General features: G+C 45.5%; 1 protein-coding gene across 2 annotated transcripts in view; it reads right to left on the minus strand.

Annotated features, from left to right (window-relative positions):
• Positions 1 to 21,627, minus strand: part of TREH (trehalase) — a 269,250-nt gene that overhangs the window by 4,689 nt on the left and 242,934 nt on the right. For both annotated transcript variants that reach the window (XM_086956715.1, XM_086956716.1), the window contains exons 14-15: positions 19,846 to 19,958; positions 11,716 to 11,769 (exon numbers count right to left, since the gene is read on the minus strand). In XM_086956715.1, coding sequence (XP_086812841.1) covers positions 11,716 to 11,769; positions 19,846 to 19,958 — 167 coding nt within the window. The remainder of the gene's footprint in view (positions 1 to 11,715; positions 11,770 to 19,845; positions 19,959 to 21,627) is intronic.

A 21,627-nucleotide genomic window follows, 5' to 3' on the forward strand; every position in this document is an offset into this window, starting at 1 on the left:
GAGCAGGAGAGGTTTGAAACAAATGGGCTTATTTACAAGTCCCTTGTGCCTTCCGTGCTTCACTTTTAATATGGGAAAAAGTGACCTACCGGCAGCATAAGGGACTTGTAAATAAGCTCAAAAGTTTTAAGGACAGTTTTCCCAACTCATACTTCTTGTGAATCATGAAGGACCACATAATGATGCTTGGTGACTGCAGAAATGTGTTGAGGCATGGGGAAAGTTGGTAATTGCCCAGGGCCCCCACCTTCCAATTGCCCCCTGGAACTGCTAATTTTCTCTCTTGCACCTCTATTTATTTTATTTCTCTATCTGAACCTCTCTCCTTCTCTACCTACCTCTACCTTTTACTCTGTCTCTAAATCTAGTGTCATCTTAAGGGTTGTTTGGCCATGGGTAAGAGAGATTTCAACTGTTTTGTGTGGCACTTATAAAGTTTAACCTATAACGTAGTATTGTTTGGCATCATGCAAGCTTGAGTTAGAAAGAAATGGGTAGTAAAGATTCAAAATTAGTTTCATACAGGGACCCCCAAATATATCTTGCTCATAGCCCTCCAAATCCCTAAAATGACATTGAGTGGCAGTGTGGATAGTTGACCATGTTGCAGCTTGATATATTTCTTTAAGAGGAATGTTGATTAGGAAAGCCAAAGTGACTTTCTTACAGGTGGAATGGTCTCTAGGCACTAAGTGTAGTGCACATTTTGCTTTGGCATAGCAAACCTGAATACATTTAATAATTCATCTAGCAAGGCTTACTTTGGACTTGCCTTTCAGAGCAGGCTGGTCAAAAGCTACAAAGAGCTGTGTAGTCTTTCTGTGGGGTTTGGTAATGTGAATGTATTTCAGGGAGGCTCTTTTGATGCCTAAAGAATGAAAGACCCTTCCCAAACCGGCCGGTATGGGTGGAAAAAATGGCAAATCAATGGTTGGCAATTTTGGCAATTTTGGCAGAAAATGATGTTTTGTGTCAAGCACAAACTAATCTTTGTGGACTTAAATACATTTCCCCTTCACAGTTAGGGCTTGCAGTTAACAAACTCATGAAGGGAAGTGTTTGTAATGAGGAAGACCACCGACCATGAAAGGAAGTGCATTGGGCAAGAGGAGAATAACAGCTCAAATGCAGGCCCAATGAGCAAGCAGGGTGAGATTTATGTTGAGGTCCCATGATGAGACTGGTGGCATTCTCAGAAGGATTACTCATGCTTTGCCTTCCATTGTGTCTATAACAACAGGCACGTTTAGTATTGACTGGTCGTCTTTTAGGTTATTGGCTTAACTTACCTTTATGAAGAGTATGCCAAGCGTGCCTTTTGTAGGTGCAGCAAGTAGCAGATGATGTCTTGCACCAAGGCTGGCAAGGGCTGCTTGAGAGATTAGGACAGTAGTAGACAAATATTTTCTATTTAGAAGTATAACAAACATTGTAATGGGCTTGTGGGCCTCCTTCAGAATTTGAATCCACTCTGCTGGAAGATGAAGATACACATGTTCTTAACCGCATCGCTGAGGCGGTTATTTCCGCGCTACGCGGCTTTTTTCTAGATGATGAGCTCAGTTCGTCATCCGCACACGCTGAGCTCGTCATCAGCATCGAAGGGGTTAAGTGTTCGGATGCCAAAAAGACACATTGAGTGCCTGATATTGGAAAGTTGCAGCTGACTCTAATTTTGTGTGAAGGTCTGCGTTGAGATGCAGCTTTTCATGGGGATGTGTGGGCATTTTCAGAAGGAGTGAGCCCCACGGCTGCCTAGCCTGGATGGACACTATGAGAACGACCCTCATAGGTGCTTGCCACATTTTTTCATACTTTGACGGTATCAGTGGTAGTGGAGGAAATATCTCGAACCAATTTATCCGTAGAGCATTGCACATGGACTCTAGATACCTTGGAGTAAAGCTTTCAAATTGTGCTTTCTCGAGCATTGAACAGAGGTGAACTGCTGTAGTCCACCGACAGTGGAAGTACGAAATGCGTTACTTACCTGTAACAGCAGTTATCCAGTATTGGTATCTTTCATAGATTCACATGCCTGAATCATTCCCCGTCGTCGGGGTAGGAGTCCCCGGTAAATAACAATAGTAATGTCACATAGACATATACTTAGTACTAGGCCAGTGGCCTCACATTAGTAGCCTATCTAGGTCCTTATGTAAAAAGGACCAAACTTTGGCCAGGAGCCAATCAGCTACCATCACCCTTCTCACCTTCCTGGAAGGAGCCCTAGTCCCTCAGATTTTCGTAAGCACAGTGCTAAGTAGTACCTACTGAGAGGGAGAAGGTGAGCCCTTCCAGGGGAGGCGGGTGGGTTGCATGTGAATCTATGAAAGATACCAATACTGGATAACTGCTGTTACAGGTAAGTAACGCATTTCTTATCCAGTATTATGGGTATCTTTCATAGATTCACATGCCTGAATCAGAATAGCAAGCAATAATGAGCACATTTCGCATAATACATTCGTAAAGACATAGTAATCTTATCACAAGTTGTTACACAGTTTACATGATACTCACAACCTGATAAGAAATGTGCGATAAATTACCTGGAAGGTGGGATGATAGGAAGAAGGCTCACCACTAATGAAATAGATGACGTAGGACAGCCTGCCCCACTGCTGCATCCTTCATAAGTTCAGAGTCCAAGCAGTAGTGCTTGGTGAACGTATGTGGTGTCTTCCATGTCGCCGCTCTGCAAATGTCGACAATGGATACCCCAGCAAAGAGCGCCAAGGAGGTGGAAACCGCTCTAGTGGAGTGTGCTCGTACTTTTGAAGGCAGAGGGTGGCCCGCCTGTTGGTGACAGAAGGCGATGGCCGCTGAAATCCATCTGGAAATGCTCTGTTTTGTTAAAGCTAAGCCTTTCCTGGGTCTGCTAAATGCAACAAACAATTGGTTGGACTTTCGAAATTGCTCCGTCCTGTGAAGGTAAAATTTGAGACATCGTTTGAGGTCCAATGAGTGAAGAGATCTTTCAGCCGCAGATGATGGATTCGGGAAGAAAGATCGTAGGACAATAGGTTCGTTGAGATGGAAAGAGGACGGAACCTTCGGTATAAACTTAGGGTTAGTCCGTAGAATGACCCTGTCGTTCTTGAACTGGATGAAGGGGTCTTGCACAGAAAAAGCCTGCAGTTCACTCACTCTCCTTGCCGACGTGAGCGCCAGCAATAGAGCTGTCTTCCATGACAAATATTTTAGATCTGCTCTGTGGATTGGCTCAAACGGGTGTTTCATTAGTTGAGTTAGTACCACATTTAGTTGCCATGTAGGTGGAGGTGCTCTAACTGGAGGGAAAGATCTGAATAATCCCTTCAGAAACTGTTTGATTAGTCTGTTGGTCCATAACGAAGCTCCACACGAAGATCGTCTGAACCTGGAGATGGCCGCCAGGTGGACCTTTATTGAAGCGTGTGCCAGTCCAGAATTGGCTAAGTGGAGCAAGTAGGGCAGAATTTGTGCTGGAGTAGAAGTGAACGGATGCAAATTCTGAGCTCTACACCACAAACAGAACCTTTTCCACTTGAGGGAATACGTCTTATTAGTACTTTCAGCCCGAGCCCGGGCTAAGACGACCCTGCATTCCTGTGGAATATCTAAATCCTGGAACTCTCTGAACTCAGGAGCCAAGCTGATAATTTTAGAGATGTTGGATCCGGATGCTGGACTTGTCCCTGGTTCATTGTGAGGAGATGTGGGCATGTCCTGAATAGAATTGGAGGTTCCAGCGATAGAAGGTGTAGCTCCGTATACCAGTGTTGGCGCGGCCACGCTGGGGCTATCAGGATCATGGTACAACTCTCTGCTTTCAGTTTCCGCAGAACCCTGGGGATCAGGGGAAACGGTGGAAAAGCGTAAGCAAAGACGTTGCACCATGTCATCGAAAAGGCATTCCCTAGGGACCTTTTCTGGGGAAGCCAGCTTGCGTAATGTTGGCATTTCGCGTTCACTTTCGTCGCAAAGAGATCCAGGTGAGGTTTGCCCCAACGGGAGAACACCGAGTCGAGCGTCTGCTGGTCGAGCTCCCACTCGTGGCAAAGTGAACGCTGTCTGCTTAGCGAGTCTGCCAGGGTGTTGTCTACTCCTGGGACATACTCTGCCCGCAGAGAAATGTCGTGTTGTACCAGCCAGATCCAGATTTGCTGAGATTCTCGAGACAACGTCCTGGATCGAGTACCCCCCTGCTTGTTCAGGTAGTGCATTGTGGTGGTGTTGTCCGTCCTCACAAGCACTGGGGAGTTCCTGATACGGGGCAGAAATGCTCGAAGTGCCAGGCGCACTGCTCTCAATTCCAGCAGATTGATGTGGAGTTGTTTTTCTGCCACTGACCATTGACCGTGTACTTGCAGTTCCTGTAGGAACGCCCCCCATCCTTCCAGTGAAGCGTCTGTGGTTATCACATGAGGAGAGACTGGGAGAAGAAAAGGGAGACCCTTGTTTAAGTTGTCGCCCAGAAGCCACCATCTCAGAGCTTTCTTCATGACCTGAGTGATCCTGATCCAGTCGTCGAAAGACCCTGTAGATTGGATCCACTGATTTGTTAAGGCTTCCTGTAGAGGCCGCATGTGTAGGCGACAGTGAGGAATGAGAAAAATGTTGGAAGACATCATTCCTAGCAATGATTTGAATAGTCGAACTTTGACTCTCTGCTTGGCCTGAATGTGGACAGCCAGAGTCTTCAGCTTGACCTGACGTTCTCTGGAAGGAAAGGCTTTCTCTTGTTGTGTATCCAACGTTGCTCCCAGGAAATTGAGACGTTGTGACGGTTGGAGAGTTGACTTTTCCTGGTTGAGTGTTAAGCCCAGATTTTTGAATAGATGAAGGCAGGCCGAAGAGGACTTGGCTGCGCCTATCCGAGTCGGAGCTTTGATGAGCCAGTCGTCTAGGTAGGGAAAGACTTGGTGATGATGCTGGCGAAGGTATGCCGCTACTGGTGACAGACACTTCGTGAAGATGCGTGGAGCTGACTTCAGGCCGAATGGTAAAACCCTGAACTGGTAGTGCCTGCCTGCCACTGCAAACCTCAGAAATTGTCGATGACTCTTGTGAATGAGGACATGAAAATAGGCATCCTGGAGGTCTAAGGATACCATATAGTCTTTTGGATTGAGTAGGTGTAATACCTCCTGGAGGGTAACCATACGGAAGGACTGCTTCTTGAGGTATATATTTAGGTTTCTCAGATCCAGTATTGGTCTCCATTGCTTCTTCTCCTTTTTTCTGACCAGGAAGAATCGGGAATAGAATCCTCTCCCCTTCTGACCTCGAGGAACTCTCTCCACTGCTCTTTTCTGGAGCATTAGAGAGAGCTCCTGTTGAAGTAGGCGTAGATTCTTGTGCTGCATAGGACATGGTGGGTTCGGAGGAGGATGTTCCACAAACTCCAAAGTGTGTCCGAAGCGAACTAACTGCAGCACCCAACGATCTGTTGTAATTTGTTTCCAATTGTGAAGGAAGTTGGTAATTTTTCCTCCAACTGCGAATTGTGGAGAAGAGGTGGAGGTATGCTGGAGAAAGCAGTCATTGGCGTCTGTAATTATCCTTCTTTCCTCCTTTCCCTCGAAAGGACGACTTGTTGTAGGAAGCTCGTCCTTGTTGCTGTCTCTGCTGATATTGAGGCTTGTACTGCTGAGAAGAGTTATAAGCGGACTTGTAACCTTGATAGCTGCCCCTATTCTGCTGCCCTCTACCTCTGGATCCTCGAAAGGAATTAGTTTTGTATTGTAGGGTGCCTAAGGCTTTCGCCGTGTCGGTATCCTTCTTAATACCTTGCAGCATATCATCGATATGTTCACCGAAGAGCAGTTCGCCATCAAATGGCATGTCTAGAACTTTGGCTTGCACATCAGGCCGGAATGCTGTGGCTTTTAGCCAGCCCTGGCGTCTCAAAACCGCTGCTCCTGCCAGTTGACGAAATCCTGTGGAAGCGATATCTAAGGCCACATCGATCATCTCTGAGGCAGAGCGTTCGCCCTCCAGCAAAATTTTCTTAACCTCTTCTTTCTGGTCTTCTGGGATTGCCTCTAGATATGGAGCTATATCTGCCCATATCTGTCGATTGTAGCGACCTAGTAATGCTAGAGAATTTGCAGCCCTGACTGATAGGGCGGACATAGAAGAAAATCTTTTGCCGATGGCATCAAGTTTTCTCCCCTCTTTATCAGGAGGCGCTGTTATTGCCGCTGACGGGTTGCTAGACTTCTGCTGAGCGGCCTGTGATATAACTGAGTCCGGTTTAGTCTGGCCAGTTAAGCATGCGGGAACAGTGTCTGGGGCTTTGTACTTCCTTTCAAGTCTAGCCGGCACTGGAATGAGTGAGGAAGGATTTTTCATAATTTTAAGTCCTTGCTCCCATATATAATCGATTACTGGGATGGATCGAACAGATCTTTTGAAGGATTCCTTAAAGTCATGGAGGAAACAGTCCTGCGTTTCCGAAGCTATTTGGATGTTGAATCTCGCAGCCGCTCTCCCTACTATATTATGGAATCCCCCTAAATCTTCAGGGGGAGAATCATCCTGTACTTGCTCTGGGGATGCCGGATCCTGGTTGTTGTTATCATCAGAATCCTCATCATGTATTTCACCTTCCTCATCTTGTACTTCATCATGTCTCACTTCTTCCTCATATTCATCCTCATCAGAAGAAATTTGAGGAGGCAATTTCTCATGCTCAGGATGCACAACCAGCGGAGGTGGTCGCTGGCGACGTTGAGGTGTTGGAGCTTCCTGCTGTGCTGGCACTCCTGAAGCAGGAGCAGAAGACGGAAATCTTTGTTTATAGTCTGAAATCAGAAACTGTAGGTCAGAGACAATTGAAGCCGGGAGGCATACCATAGGCTGAACAGTGGTATGCTGCCGAACTTCTTCTTGAATTGTCACCTCTTCGAGATCTTCACAGTCTGAACTCTCATGAACCTTAATGTTAAGATGAGAGGGACTGGATGCTATGGGAAACATGTTCTCCACGTCAGGGTCTTCTGCCTCCAGAAATTGCGTTGGCAGCAGTTGCTGGACTTTGCTAGGTGAAGTCATCTCTGGTGTCACCATGCATGATGACATCTTAAAATGGGTATAGGAATACTTCAGTGACGGAGAGCCCTTTGATTGTAGATTCATTGTAGCGTCTGATGGAGCGTCTACAATAGTTGACATGTTATCATACATTCTCATCGTCGACTGCATCGACGTCGATGATGTCCTCGTCGACGACAATGCCCTCGTCGACGGCGGCGTCGACACTGCAGAAATCAACGACGACGACGGCTTCGTCGACGGTGTCCTCGTCGACGGGCTCGACGACGATGGAGTCGTCGTCGACGGTGTCGTCGTCGACGGTGTTGTCGTCGACGGTGTCCTCGTCGACGGTGTGCTCGTCGACGGTGTCCTCGTCGACGGTGTCCTCGTCGACGGTGTCGTCGTCGACGGTGTCGTCGTCGACGGTGCTGTTGTCGTCGACGGTGCCCTCGTCGACGGAGTCCTCGTCGACGGTGTCGTCGTCGACGGTGTCCTCGTCGACGGAGCCGTCGTCGACGGTGTATTCGTCGTTGACGAGGAAGTCTTCGTCGACGGTCCCGATGTCGACGGTGTCTTCGTCGACGGTGGCTTCGACGACGACGAAGTCCTCGTCGACGATGAACTCGACGATGGTTTCTTCATAGACGCTGGAAGCCTTGTCTTCGTCGACGATGAAGCAGACGTCGACGGGAGCGTCCTCGGCGGTTTTGTGAGAGGAATAACAGAAGGTATTGACCTACCCATCGTCGACGACGTTGTGGCAGTGGAAGCCATGGAGAAAGTAGTCGCCGTGGATGTCGAAATGGAAACTGTTGACATCGTCACAGGCAGGCCAGAAGATACCACCGCAGGCTTTTTGAAGGCTGTCATCTGAAGAGAAGGCTTGACCTTAGGATGACCCTCCACAGATTTCGGCTTCTTGTGAGGAGGCACAGCAGACTGACCTGGAGATGTCTGTCGAGGCCTTTTAGGAGAGGAGTGGAAACTTCTGAAGGAACACTCACTCTCACCTGAGGAGACTTGGTCCTTGTTCCTCAGTTTCTGGAGCCACAGAAGCAGTCGCCCTTCCCTGTCTTTCAATGTCTTGACCGGGAGAGTGCGACAAATCTTACATTCCTTGGCAGAATGCTGAGGATAGAGGCAATACAAACAGTCCTCATGCTTGTCCTCTATGTGTAACCTCATTTTACTACATGAGGCACATGGCCTAAAAAGACCTTTTTTAGGAGTAGTAGACATATTAAATACTAATACTCCTTTTCCAACTGAACTTGAAGAAAAAGTAGTCAAAAAACCAAAGATATAGGAAAAAACCTGAGCAGAGCTCAGTGGAGACTCCTCTGCACGACGTGCGGTAGAAAATCTGAGGGACTAGGGCTCCTTCCAGGAAGGTGAGAAGGGTGATGGTAGCTGATTGGCTCCTGGCCAAAGTTTGGTCCTTTTTACATAAGGACCTAGATAGGCTACTAATGTGAGGCCACTGGCCTAGTACTAAGTATATGTCTATGTGACATTACTATTGTTATTTACCGGGGACTCCTACCCCGACGACGGGGAATGATTCAGGCATGTGAATCTATGAAAGATACCCATAATACTGGATAATGCTGACGCTCCTGGGCATGGATCTCCAATTTGTATTTGGAGCAGAGTTTTTCTAAGCAGATCCGCAAAGTTTACTAATCTAAGGAGATGCTCTACCATAGCACATTCCTGTCCTTTAGTAGCTAACATTTTGGCTGCCTAGCACCAATGCAGTCACCTTTGTGTCATGTTGAAAGGGTGCCTGCGTTGCAGGCAAGATTGTTTTTGTGCAGGGACACCTTACTGCACAAAAAGAATCCTCAGAGGCATTTTCCTCTTTCTAAGTGTGCTGCGTTACAATGAGGAGAAATACAGACACTACTCCTTGTTGCGCCTCTGGTGGGGAGGTGTACAATTCTGATGCATTCCCAAATATACCAATGTTACTAAATCTGTGAATATGTCAGAATCCATTGGAGGATGCGTGGGAACACACATGCTCAACCCATGACACTCCTCCCTGCCGCAGGTTAACGCAAGGCAGCGATGTGTGCTGCCGTGCATTACTCTTGATTTATCAAGCCACTTGCGTGGCTTGACAATTCTCATGTATGCTTTGCGTCCCCTTGTGTTGAGCAAGAGCAACATACAGCCTTGACAAATATTCCCCTGGATGTTTAAGTGGCACTCCTGATTATCTACTAAAGGGCACACTAAGAGTAATTGGTGTTCCATCATCAATAACAGAGGACCTTCTAATGCCTGCTATGGTGAGAGACCTGTTGGACACTCTTGAGGGCTAGTGCGCACACAGGTGACATGCAAGCGGTACAGGATGCCTTAACAGAACTGATGTGATAACATGAATATTGGTGGAAGAGAACTATGAAAAGGGTCGACAAGCTGTGGGGAGCAAGAAGGAAGTGGAACATGTAAGGTCCAGCCCCTTCTTTTCTGGACTTATGTCACCATGAGCTGGAAAACAGAGCTGCTGACGAGACATAGGGGTAGATTTACACATTTATAATGCAATACAGTGCAGCAACCAAAGTTGTTGCACTGCAGGGCACTCGGAGGAATGAGCAAGACTGTGCCATATCTACTAAGATATAGTAATGCTGCTCACTTCCGCAGTGCTGAGAGCCTTTCACACTGCATAGCAACATGCAAACCCCTTTGCACCATGGTACACTTGTACTACTTTTTAGCCTACTTTCCAGTACAACATGTTTTGTGCTGGAGCAGGAAAGTAAATACTTTATCAGTAGTTTGTACTAGTTTGTGCCACTTCTTGTGACTTTGCACCAGGGCAAAGTATTGATAAATCTGCCACTGAATGCCAAGTGTAGATAGTTATCTACTGGGTTTTTCATCAGACTGAAAGTGACGCCTCTGGGACACATATATATCTTCTCTCAGACTGAGGCTGCCAATTGTTTTCTTCCAGAGCTGGGTGAGGGTGAAGGATAACAATTTGAATATTGTACCTGTCCATTCTGAATTTGGATAGTCCTAGAGGGCCTTGGCTCTGTCCCAAGGTTCCTGAATGTCAGTTACCTCACTAGAGGAAGGTTGGGGTGGCAGGTTAGGAGTGTTTAGAATGACTGTTTAGAAATGTCTTGACTTGTATCTCTCTGCTGTCCTCTCCATTCCTCTCCACACTCTCAAGCTACTTGATTTTAAATAAGTGGTTTGGTGCAGGTGGTTTTCAATATATATGAAAGTTGAGCAGTGTTAATAGTTGCCAAGGCTTAGCTATATGAGTGATGAAGGTGTATTGGAATCAGGAGCTGTCTTTCGTGTGGTGCATTTCACACTTTGTGAGCAACACAGACAATTTAATTGTAATGTAAAAGCTTTCTTTTAGGTCTTGCTGGAGACAGGGCACGCACTCTTCCTTGAGAGAGATTGTGTGTGTAACATGGGGCTTGGAACCCACCCATTACTTAATATTCGTTGGCTTGATTGTCACTTTTATGTGCTACCTTATAATTGGTCAACAAATGCTGGATTAACTTCCTCTTCTTTTGGCTGGAGCATGGGCCAAGTACTGATTGCTTCAGTTTGATTGCTGTCCTTCCAATGATCACCTATGACAGAGGTACTATTTTTATTTATTTTTCATCCCTGTTATCCTTGTTGACCCTCTTGTCATTTGAAGCTGTTTTACTATGCCACGTACACGTCAAAGAAGGCCTTTTCTTTCCCCTTTGTTATTGTTATTGTTATTGTTACTTTAGTTTGTATAGCGCCAACTCACCAGCAGGTCTCAAGACGCTTTCAGACCAAGAAAACACAACAATTTCCAGCTGGAAAAGGAATAGAATAGCGTGTGATTAAAAGGGGCCAAGGGCTTCCCTCAAATGGATGTGTATTGTGACAGAAGGTATCTGCTTCCAAATGAATTTTCACTAAGACATGGACATGGACGAATTACTTTCTAAATGTGATGGGATTTTTTGCCAAATGACTTATTTTTTTTCTTTTTTCACGCATGGGGAATTTTACTCGGATTTGCGTGGAATCACGGGGGTGTTGTGTTGATACCTAACAAGCATTGGCACAGCTAATAGGGCTCGCCTTTGAGACTATTGGCTCTGCCATTGTTTCTCGTTCCTTCTGTACAGCATAGGCATTGTCAGCGTTAGCAATAATTTATAGCCATGCTGTACAGCAGTGTGGCTGCTATGCAGCATGGCTAAAAACAATAATAAAAAAGGACTATGATTCAGATGCGTCCAGTACTAATTCACTTTACAAAAAATATGCATTAGCCCTGGCTGCATCATAGCCCTTTTAAAATTAGTTTGGCTACACTGCAAAGCATCCGTGCTACTGTACAGCATGGCTACAAAACATTACCAAATCCAATAGGTCTAATAGGCAAGACTTATTGGCTTTACCAATGCTTGTTCAATAGGAGGCCACTGAAGAACATGTAGGGATGATAAACAATCTTCCCCCAATCTGATCATCAGCCATTTTGGATGTACAAAAGCTAAGAAGGCTGCACATTACAGAGACTCAAATACAATGACTGTGGGCGTGGTTTTGATTTTGAGAGCTTAGCTTTAAGTACTTTCTATCTTTTAAATCCTGATATGTTTGGAGTGTGGGTGCCTTCTTACCGCCCCCTTAACATTTCCTGTTATATTTAAATATCCTCACCTGCACCTCATACTCTCCGCCTCCTCCAGGCTTTCCATCACCGCTGACATCATACTGCAGAAAAAGTAAGAAGGAAGAAGATATATGACACACAAGCTGCTTCGTACACATCAGACTGACAAAGGTGCCAGCGCTGTGTTTGTCGGAGAGAGTGCATGATTGTACAAATTGCAAGAGGGCACCTTATGATTAGCTAGTCACAATACAGGTGTTTACAGGAACCAGTTCTGTATCAAGTGATTCTACAGCCATGAGAAATATTCCTCCAATCAAACACCTTGACAAATGTACAGCACTCCCTATTACTCTGCAGGGTGCTAGAATAAGTCGACAGAACTGCCAATTCTCACATTCGCGCACAGATGAAATACTGCAAGGTTTATCTATGCTCTTTATGTACCTGCATGCCTGGCTGTGACCTTGGGCTGCCTGTAACTAATGCATGCTTGTAGATGGTCATTTTGTCTGTTCTTTGTAGCTTCATGTCGTAGGGATAGCATGTACTTTGGTTTCCTGTAAACAGGGCACTCCTATAAGTAACTCTTGGGCTGACCCTATCAGGTATTTAGGCCACCTGGAACGAGTGTGTTCCTTTCGCTGCTCCTCTGCTGCTCCTGGATGGACCCATAGAGCCAGTGCTTCAATTGGAAAAGCATTAGAGTCAGTGGCCAAAGCTCTGATCAGAAGCCCGCAACGGGTCCGCCCCACTGAATACCAAGGCTGCGTTGTTTGAAATCCACTTCATGCCTCTTTAATCCACTACTAGACACACCCTACCCCTTTAACTCATGCAGGTTCTTACATTCTCCATTTGTTATAGTTCATCTTTCTCTTGCCCCTTTATTCGTTTTTTCCCTCTCTTGATCTCAGGATATGTCCGATGAGGAAAAATAAGTGCCGGTCACCAAAAATAAGTGCCGCTGGGCTCAACAGGAACCACTGGCTCAAGTTAAGCATTGCGTAGACCATTTATCCTGGCTCCCTATACCTAGGGCACTGCTGTGGGTTGCTCTGTGCTGCTTCTGGGTTGTCCACAATTAGAATTACTAATGGTTATGTTCCTCTGTTGCATGACTTCTGGGCATTCTTTGCTGATGGATGGAATCAAATAACAAACCATGACTGGGTTTTTACTGTGCACACCTGGGGGTTGCTCACCTGATGCTTCAGGGAATATATAGAGATAGACAAATAGCCAAAACTGCCTATGTGGAGCACATGCCATGAGCTGGTCCTCGCTCAACCCAAGATGGATTCCATGGATGCTCATATAAGGAAACGCAAGGTTCAATGCCCATAGATTTCACTGCGCCACTTCTATGAGGCTTTTTCACTGGGAATGTCCACCCTGCATTCATTATACATGACGCAGGTATAATGTAGCGCAGGCCTTTACAAAGTGACGCATCTGCCTAGATGCGTCACCTTGTAAATAAAGGCCAGTTTGGAGCACTGTTTACGCCACCACAGCATCAAAAAAAAGTGACGGACCGGCGGAGCAAGCCCTTCATAAACAAGCATTAAGCAATGCAATAGGTCTCGCATTAGGAAAGTTTGAGCTATTGGTATTGTAAATGACACATTGTTTATTTATGTTTTGTTTTTGAAAATAGTGAAATTAATAGCTTTGTCATTTACAATAACTTTCGCAAATGTGACACCTATAGCATTTTTAATGCAATATGTGTTGTATTTACGTGACTTACATGTATTTATATTACAAATAACAATGGCTTTTCATTTTTTTTAATAATGAATTCTTAAATAAAAGTTATCGTAATTTATAATGGCAATAGCTTAAACTTTTGTAAATAACTTTTGTTAAGATTATGTTCAGTGTATTTTATTGTGACGAAAATCAAAGAACAGAAGTGAAATATTAACATCTTTTTGTTACATTTGTAATAAAGCTTGAAACGTTGAGAGAACATATTTGAACCCGTTGTTGTTGAATGGCTGCACAGATTGATGCTGTGGTGGCGCTGAGTTATGTTGTGATGGCGAACGAGTGATGCTGTGGCGTTCAGTGATGCTGTGGTAGCGCATAGTGATGTTGTGGTGCCACTGAGTGATTCTGTGGTGGTGCTGAGTGATGCTGTATGCTATGCTATGTTTTGTTTTGCTATCCTATGTTTTGTTTTGTTATGCTATGCTATGTTTTGCTATCCTATGCTTTGATTTGTTATTCTATGCTATGCTGTGTTTTGTTATACTATGCTAATTTTTGTTATGCTATGCTATGTTTTGCTATGCTATGCTTTGTTATGCTATGTTATGTTTTGTTATGATATGCTATGTTTTGTTGTGTTTTATTATGCTGTGCTTTGTTTTGCTATGCTATGTTTTGTTATGCTATGCTATGTTTGGTTGTGTTTGGATTGGTATGCTATGCTATGTTTTGCTATGCTATTATATGTTTTGTTTTGCTATGCTATGTTGTGTTGTGTTTTGTTAAGCTATGCTATGTTTTGTTGTCTTTTGCTATGTTTTGTTATGCTATGATGTGTTTTGTTATGCTATGCTATGTTTTGTTATGCTACGTTGGTGAGGGTGTGTGAGGGTAAGTGAGGGTGAGTGAGGGTGAGTGAGGGTGAGTGAGGGTGTGTGAGGGTGAGGGTGTGTGAGGGTGAGAGGGTTGTGGGGGTGAGGGTGTGTGAGGGTGAGGGTGTGTGAGGGTGTGGTGGGTGAGGGTGTGTGAGGGTGAGTGAGGGTGTGTGAGGGTGAGAGGGGGTGAGGGTGAGCGGGTGTGAGGGTAACTGAGGGTGAGAGGGTTGTGAGTATGAGGGGGTGTGAGGGTGAGGGTGTGAGGGTGAGTGAGGGTGTGTGAGGGTGAGGGGGTGTGATGGTGAGGGGGTGTGAGGGTGAGGGTTGTGAGGGTGTGTGAGGGTGAGGGTGTGTGAGGGTGAGAGGGTGTGTGAGGGTGAGATGGTGTGAGGGTGAAAGGGTGTGTGAGGGTAAGGGTGTGTGAGGGTGAGGGTGGGTGTGGGGGTGTGAGGGTGTGTGAGTGAGGTGTGAGGGTGAGGGGTGTGTGAGGGTGAGGGTGTGAGGGGGAAGGGGGGTGTGAGGGTGTGTGAGGGTGAGGGTGTGAGAGAGTGAGGGTGTGTGAGGGTGAGGGTGTGTGCGAGGGTGAGAGGGGGTATGAGGGTGAGGGGTGTGAGAGTGAGGGGGTGTGAGGGTGAGAGGGTGTGTGAGGGTGAGAGTCTGTGAGGGTGAGAGGGTGTGTGAGGGTGTGAGGGCGTGTGAGGGTGAGGGGGTGTGAGGGTGACAGAGGGTGAGAGGGTTGTGAGTATGAGGGGGTGTGAGGGTGAGGGTGTGAGGGTGAGTGAGGGTGTGTGAGGGTGAGGGAGTGTGTGATGGTGAGGGGGTGTGATGGTGAGGGTTGTGAGGGGGTGTGAGGGTGAGGGGGTGTGAGGGGATGTGAGGGTGAGGGTGTGTGAGAGTGAGGAGGTGTGAGGGTGAGGGTGTGTGTGAGGGTGAGGGTGTGAGGGGGAATGGGGGTGTGAGGGTGAGGGGGCGCGTGAGGGTGAGAGGGGGTGTGAGGGTGAGGGGGTGTGAGGGGGAATGGGGGTGTGAGGGTGAGGGGGTGCGTGAGGGTGAGAGGGGGTGTGAGGGTGTGGGGGTGTGAGGGTGAGGGGGTGTGAGGGTGAGAGGTTGTGTGAGAGGGTGTGAGGGTGAGAGGGTGTGTGAGGTTGAGGGTGTGTGAGGGTGAGGGTGTGAGGGTGAGTGAGGGTGAGGGGGTGTGAGGGTGAGGGTGTGTGTGAGGGTGAGAGGGAATGGGGGTGTGAGGGGGTGTGAGGGTGAGGGGGTGAGGGAGGGTGAGGGACAGGTATTGGACATTGAGGGACACAAGCACGGAGCACTGAGAGGATAAGCACGGGGCAGTGAAGGACACTGGTTTGGGGCAGTGTGGGTCATACTCTTTTAGTACTGAGACCCACTCATGGTGCATTTGGAAAGATACTCAGGCTCACAACAAGAACTGCCATTGAGCACATCCATTTACAACTGAAAATGATTTACATCTCATTAGTTTCTATTTCTTCGGGCTCACACAGTCACAAAATTGGTCCCTTAATTCTTCAGCACCTAAGAGCTCAAGGCAAATCACTGAACTCAGACGTTTTGGTGGAAAATTACAAATACTAAATATTAGGTGTAGAAGTTCTATCTTGCAGTTTTTACTGCTGACTCATAATTTCTTTTGAACTTCAGACAACCCCAATTTGATTGGACAGCAAGGCCCTAGTTACTTTTCAAGCAGAGGACAGGCTAATGTACCACACTTTTGGGTCTTTCTTAACCCCTTCCACGCTGATGACGAGCTGGGCTCGTCATGGCGTACCCTCCTCGCACGCTGATGACGAGCCCAGCTCGTCACGTAACATGCGTTTTAGAAAATCTCAGCGTGCAAGCGGAATTCCGCTAGCGCGCATGAGGTTAAACTCTTTGGCGCCATTTAAGCAGCAGAGCTCCACATTGCTCCAGATGAGAATGGCACAGGGGTTTGGGAGCTAAGCAAGCTGAAAGCAATCTCGGAATCGGCCTTCCTGACCGGATGACCCATGTATCACCAGATGGATCGATGAGGGGAGAACAGTTTCTAAGATTGCAAATCCGTACAAAGAACATGGGAGCCTCTTTTCCTTTATTTTGACAAGAAACAATAAGAACAGGAAATAATGCGCATTGGCAAAGCTTGTAGGGTTCACCTTTAGCTTTGCAAACGTATTAGCTTTTCCAATGCCTTTTTTTGACAACGCCATTCAGCATCAGCAATACCAAAAAATGGTTATTGCTGATGCTGAACAGTGTTTGCAAATTTGAAAAAGTGCAATGGTGCAAATGCGCACGTGTCACCACGCATGCATGCCTCATGTAGGTCGGACGAGCCCAGCATTATCAACCATGTGTCTTGATAAAGTAGCCACTTTGTTTTTTGTTTACCATTCCAAAATGGCACACTTATTTTGAAACCGTGAACGAGAAAAAACATGAAAAAAACATTTTTGCTAGAACGGTGCAGCTCACCAAAAAACTGCCGGGTCCAAAAAAAGTTTTCAAAAAATAAGACAGCGAAAGATGAGCAACAGTGGAATGGATGTAATGAGCAACGGGATCAGTAGGGGCCAGAACATAGGAGCTTCGATAGTGAAATTAAAAATATTTCAAAGAAATTGAAACAAGTTTGAATGCAGTTAAAGGATGCAATTTCGAAAAATGCTTGAGTTTTTGTTGGGGAAAGACAGGTTTATGTTTTATGATTAGGACCTTCAATACAAACAGAGGGCATACAGAATTTGAACTGGGGTGCGATGTCGGGCACCGGTTGAAGCTGAGCAGAGGAAAGACAGCGCTGGGAGGGGGGCTGGGCAACCATGCCAGCATTCCGATTCACAAGCAGATGGTCCTGTTTATGACCAGCGGAGCACGTGAAGTGGCTGGTGGCAAATGGAATCAAAGTGGCCGCGGTCGCTTTGATGTTGTTGTCTTGTCTTGCTTTGTGGGAGGGGTAGGGGGAGCAAATTCCTGTGGACGCGCCTGGCTCACATGAACTGTACGTGATCTGCAGTGGGTAGACTTTTTAGGTCTCCTTACTATAAATCTTGCTTACACCATCCCTTTGGGATGGAATAGACGAGACCTAAAAAGGGCCTTTTTTTCTGTATTTTCGGTCGCAATCATCAGTAACTAGTTTTAGGGAACTTCAAAAACCCCACATTTTCAATAGAGTGGTTTGAGGTATAAGTAAGTGATTGGTTTGCCGGAGCCAAGAAACAAAGCTGTACATGCGCTCTACTTATAACCTATAACATAACACCAAGCGCAGCAGTGAATTCATGTCAATTGCATACCATATGTTATATTTCTCTTTCATCTTCCCGCTGCAGCTTACCTAGGTGCAGCGACTCACGACAAGACTACAGTGACACTGAGGTCACTTATGCAGGACACCAAAAGGCTTGCTAGGCAGTCCTCTAGGCAGGACTGCAAATCAACATTCTTCCAACCAGCTACTCCCACCAAGGCGTTGTGTGCTACTGGCCCAATATTGCTCTTCAGCAGGCATATGAAGCTTATTATAAATGCACATAGAAGTAAAATACAATATCATCTCTAAATAGGGGTTTTATTCAAAATTCCTCCGCTTAACATGAACGAAATCTCACTCATGAAATCACATAAGAGTTGGTAGTTTTAAAAACAATGCCCCCTTTTTTGCAGTGGAAGACCTTCTACCAGGAGCAGAAGTATCAGGTACGTTAACTAAACCACAGAAATTGTTCATTTTCACTGGGAAAAGTGTAAAAGAATATGAAACATATTTCACCATAATTAGATGAACAAGCTAGCTTTCTATAGCTACCTCTCTCAACAAATTTAAAAAAGATAGTTAGTCATGTATAAAACATGCTGGATCTTTTTTTTTGAAAGGCGTGCTTCAGTCTATCTTCAAAGAAACAGTTATGAGAGACTTCACTAGTAGGTCTTTTATTGGCAGATTGAAAGGGGAGACACAAATACTTCTAACGGAGAATGCTGCTGGCTTTGTACTGCCGCGTCTCCCTCCCATCCCAAAATGTAAGGATATAGGCACTGGTCCAGCACAGCTACGTCTTCTTGGCACTGACTGAGATACTACCTGCTCCTACAACCTCCGACAAAAACCCCTTTCCAAGGGAAATGCTATGGCTCCGCACAGGGTGTCCTCGTTATTGATTTTTGTAGTTTTATATAGCAGAAACTCAACCCGAAGATATTGGAGCGGCGTACTTTACATGAGCACCACCTACATTCCACAAGGCATTGTGATTCATTTTGGGTTTTTTAGGCAATGGGAGATTAAGTGATTTACCCAGAATCACAGAATGTTGAGCCAACCCAAGACTGGAACCTGGTTTCCTTTCCCAGTTCCAAAGTCAGCAGCTCTGGGTTGGCCATAACGCCACATCCAGTTAGTGCTTGCATCTTCCTGTCAAAACACTTTTTGATTGAGATAATTTGGCTCAGCCACACCACTTCTCCATTAAGAAAATAACAATAGACACTTAAAAAGTAGACAAGTGAGAAGACACACATTTTTAAAGACAGCCTGGTATTCTAACACTGAAGGCACGCTGAGTACGGTCTTCAATATAGCCGTAGAGCCAGACGTAGGGGTCTCTACAGGCCATTAAAGTCCCACTCCAGCGTTGGGCTCGGGCCTTTAACAGGGGATCTGTCCTTTAATTGCCAGTAGAGCCTGCTACGGAGTGCCCTACAAGGCAGAATGTTCAAATTTGAAAAAATAAAGGACTCGCGGAGCGTGAGGGGGTTGAAATCCCCTCGCGCTTCGTGAGGCCTTTCTTAACAGCAACAGCTGTGAAAAACAACATTGGAATGTTGATGCTCTGGGCTTCCATCAGCTATTAGAACCCTGGAGCACTCCATTGTCTTCAATGGAGCACTCAACATTCCAAAGTTCTAATTTAAGTTATCTTAATGATAACAGTTTCATTACTAACCCTCCTTCAATTGCTTATTTCTTTTGTCTCTTAAGAGTGCTTTCGAGTGGATAGTCTTTATGTTTTTTATATCTGCAAATTTTTGGACTCAAGACACATTTATTTATTTAAATATTTTTAAGGTGTATTAGAACATTGGAATGTTGAGAGCTCCATTGAAGACAATCGAGAGGCTCAGGCCTTTAATGGCTGGTAGAAACCTGGAGAACCAACATTCCAATGTTTGTCTCGATGTTTCTCCCTTTTTTGCTTTAGAACATTCTAACCAGTAAGGGTAGAATGTTCTAATAGCCTTATAGACATTGTGCCTAGAGCTATACCTGTTGTTAAAGGCCCTTACCCTCGTTATAGGCCTTTGCCTGCAGATCAGGCCTATAACTGGGGTTCTGGGCCTTTAACAACCGTTATAGCCCTCTGCAGCAGGCTATAAGGCTATGGTAATTAGCTAGGATTACACAACGCCCAAGATTTCAAAGGCAAAGAAGTCAGCACAATGTAATTCAAATACTGGACAATGAAGGACGTCACTGCCCCATAATAAAACAAGCAGACGGTGTTCGTGCTCTTGTGTGAAGATGGTGAGTTTCTGGTTTGGGAGGTGTGCGTTGATGAAGACAGTTTGTCTTACCTTCTCAAACATGGCATTGTATTGTTGATATGCTGCATAGTTGGTCCTGACCCAGTCCTTAGCTAGCTGCAATGCGATGTCCTGTGCCTTCTGAGAGCTCGACTTTGCCAGACCTGGTTCAGAAAGAAGCAGCACTGTATTATTTGCAATGTAAATAGTGGGCCTTGCATCAGCCCTTCACCCATTGGCTTATTTGGATTAGTCTCTTTCTTCCACTGGCTAAAGAAATTGTCAATTATATCCTATTATACTGCCTCCTATGGAGTGCATGCATTCCAATGCATGTGGGACTGTTTTACATATCTAAAGTTCTCAACCATCACACTGTTTGTCATATTATTTTTTGTCTCATACTTGAATTCTATACAAAAACAAATGTTCGCTGCTTGTCTCTGCAGTAGGCATGTTTTGAATGCTTTTATCTCAAGTCGAGTGGTGCCTAACCTTAATGTGGCCCTTGTTTGTGTTTTTGTTTATTAAACCGGATGGCGTTCTTGGGATAAGCCCATTTAAGAGTGATTTGTGAAAAGCATCCTGATATGTGCATGGTAATATGTGGGCACTTGAGCAAAGCCACCAATGCTGCCAATATCAAGCTGCCACCACCAAAACCAGCAACTTTAGAATCCACCAAAACAAACACCACTAACACACCTTCAGAGGCACCACCACTACTACTATCAAGTTCTGGAAAATTCAGCAATTCCTGCTTTTGTATAGTGTGGCAACCTAGGCCCAGATTTATCAAACAAACGTGTTGTCCTTGTGTCACGCAACGTGATGCAAGGGCAATGCAATCCTTAAGTCAGATTTACCATTCACGCAAAGCCACCTTGCATGGCTCTACGTGGCTTGGTAAATATGGAGTAATGCAAGTCCTGCCTTGCATTACTCTGCACCAGGAAGCCGTCACATGGGTGAAGAGTGGGTGTTCCCACGCATCCACCCTTGTATTTTAGCGCATTCCAGATGACCAAAACCAATATCTTTATTTCTCCTTGTCTCTTTTCAAAGTAAAATGGAATTGTTTTAAAACAATTGTAAAGTGTAACTAGCATGTTTTCTAAGAGTAGGCAGTGGTCCAGGGAATCACAACCTACTCCTAAAAACATATTTTTTTCAACATCCTCAAAGGGGATGGGGGGGGGCACTTTGGGACCCCTTCCCATTTTCGAATGGGGTACCCTACATTTGTGTAGTTAGTAATATATAAATGTTCTGCAATCGGATTTCAGTAGCAAAACAGTAATGCCTACCAGTCGAAATTGGTATTTGGAAGGGACCCCTTAATATGCCCCTTCCAGCTACAGATTCAGGCGCTTATTTACAAGCCCAATGCACCACTTTTGCAACACTTTTCCCATGTTAAAAGTGACGCAAAAGTGGCGCAAGGGGCTCGTAAACACGCCCCACAGTATGTAGTTGCAAACCCAAATTGCGATTCAGTAATGTCCTATCAAATCACTAACTGAGTTTCTGACATACCAAAAGGCCTTTTTTGTGGTCGTCAACGGCCTGATTGTGCGAATCAGACTTTCTGTAAGCGCAAAAAGGCTTCATGCATCTGACCCCAAATCTGGTCTAAGACCAATTGGTATGTCAGTAATATGGTGCCTGCAGGATGTGTTACTGTGAATAACAGGTTTATGTTACCTCTTCTGCATGTAACTCGTTTTGACATCCTTCGAATGATGGAAGATGGAGTCAGTCTTTGGTGGGATTGAAATTTGCAGCTCTCTGCTGGGAATATCTGGGCGAAAGGCTGAGAGGCTGTGTGTGTTT

This window comes from Lissotriton vulgaris, chromosome 2_1 (genome assembly GCF_964263255.1).
Source record: "Lissotriton vulgaris chromosome 2_1, aLisVul1.2, whole genome shotgun sequence".
NCBI classification, from domain to species: domain Eukaryota; kingdom Metazoa; phylum Chordata; class Amphibia; order Caudata; family Salamandridae; genus Lissotriton; species Lissotriton vulgaris.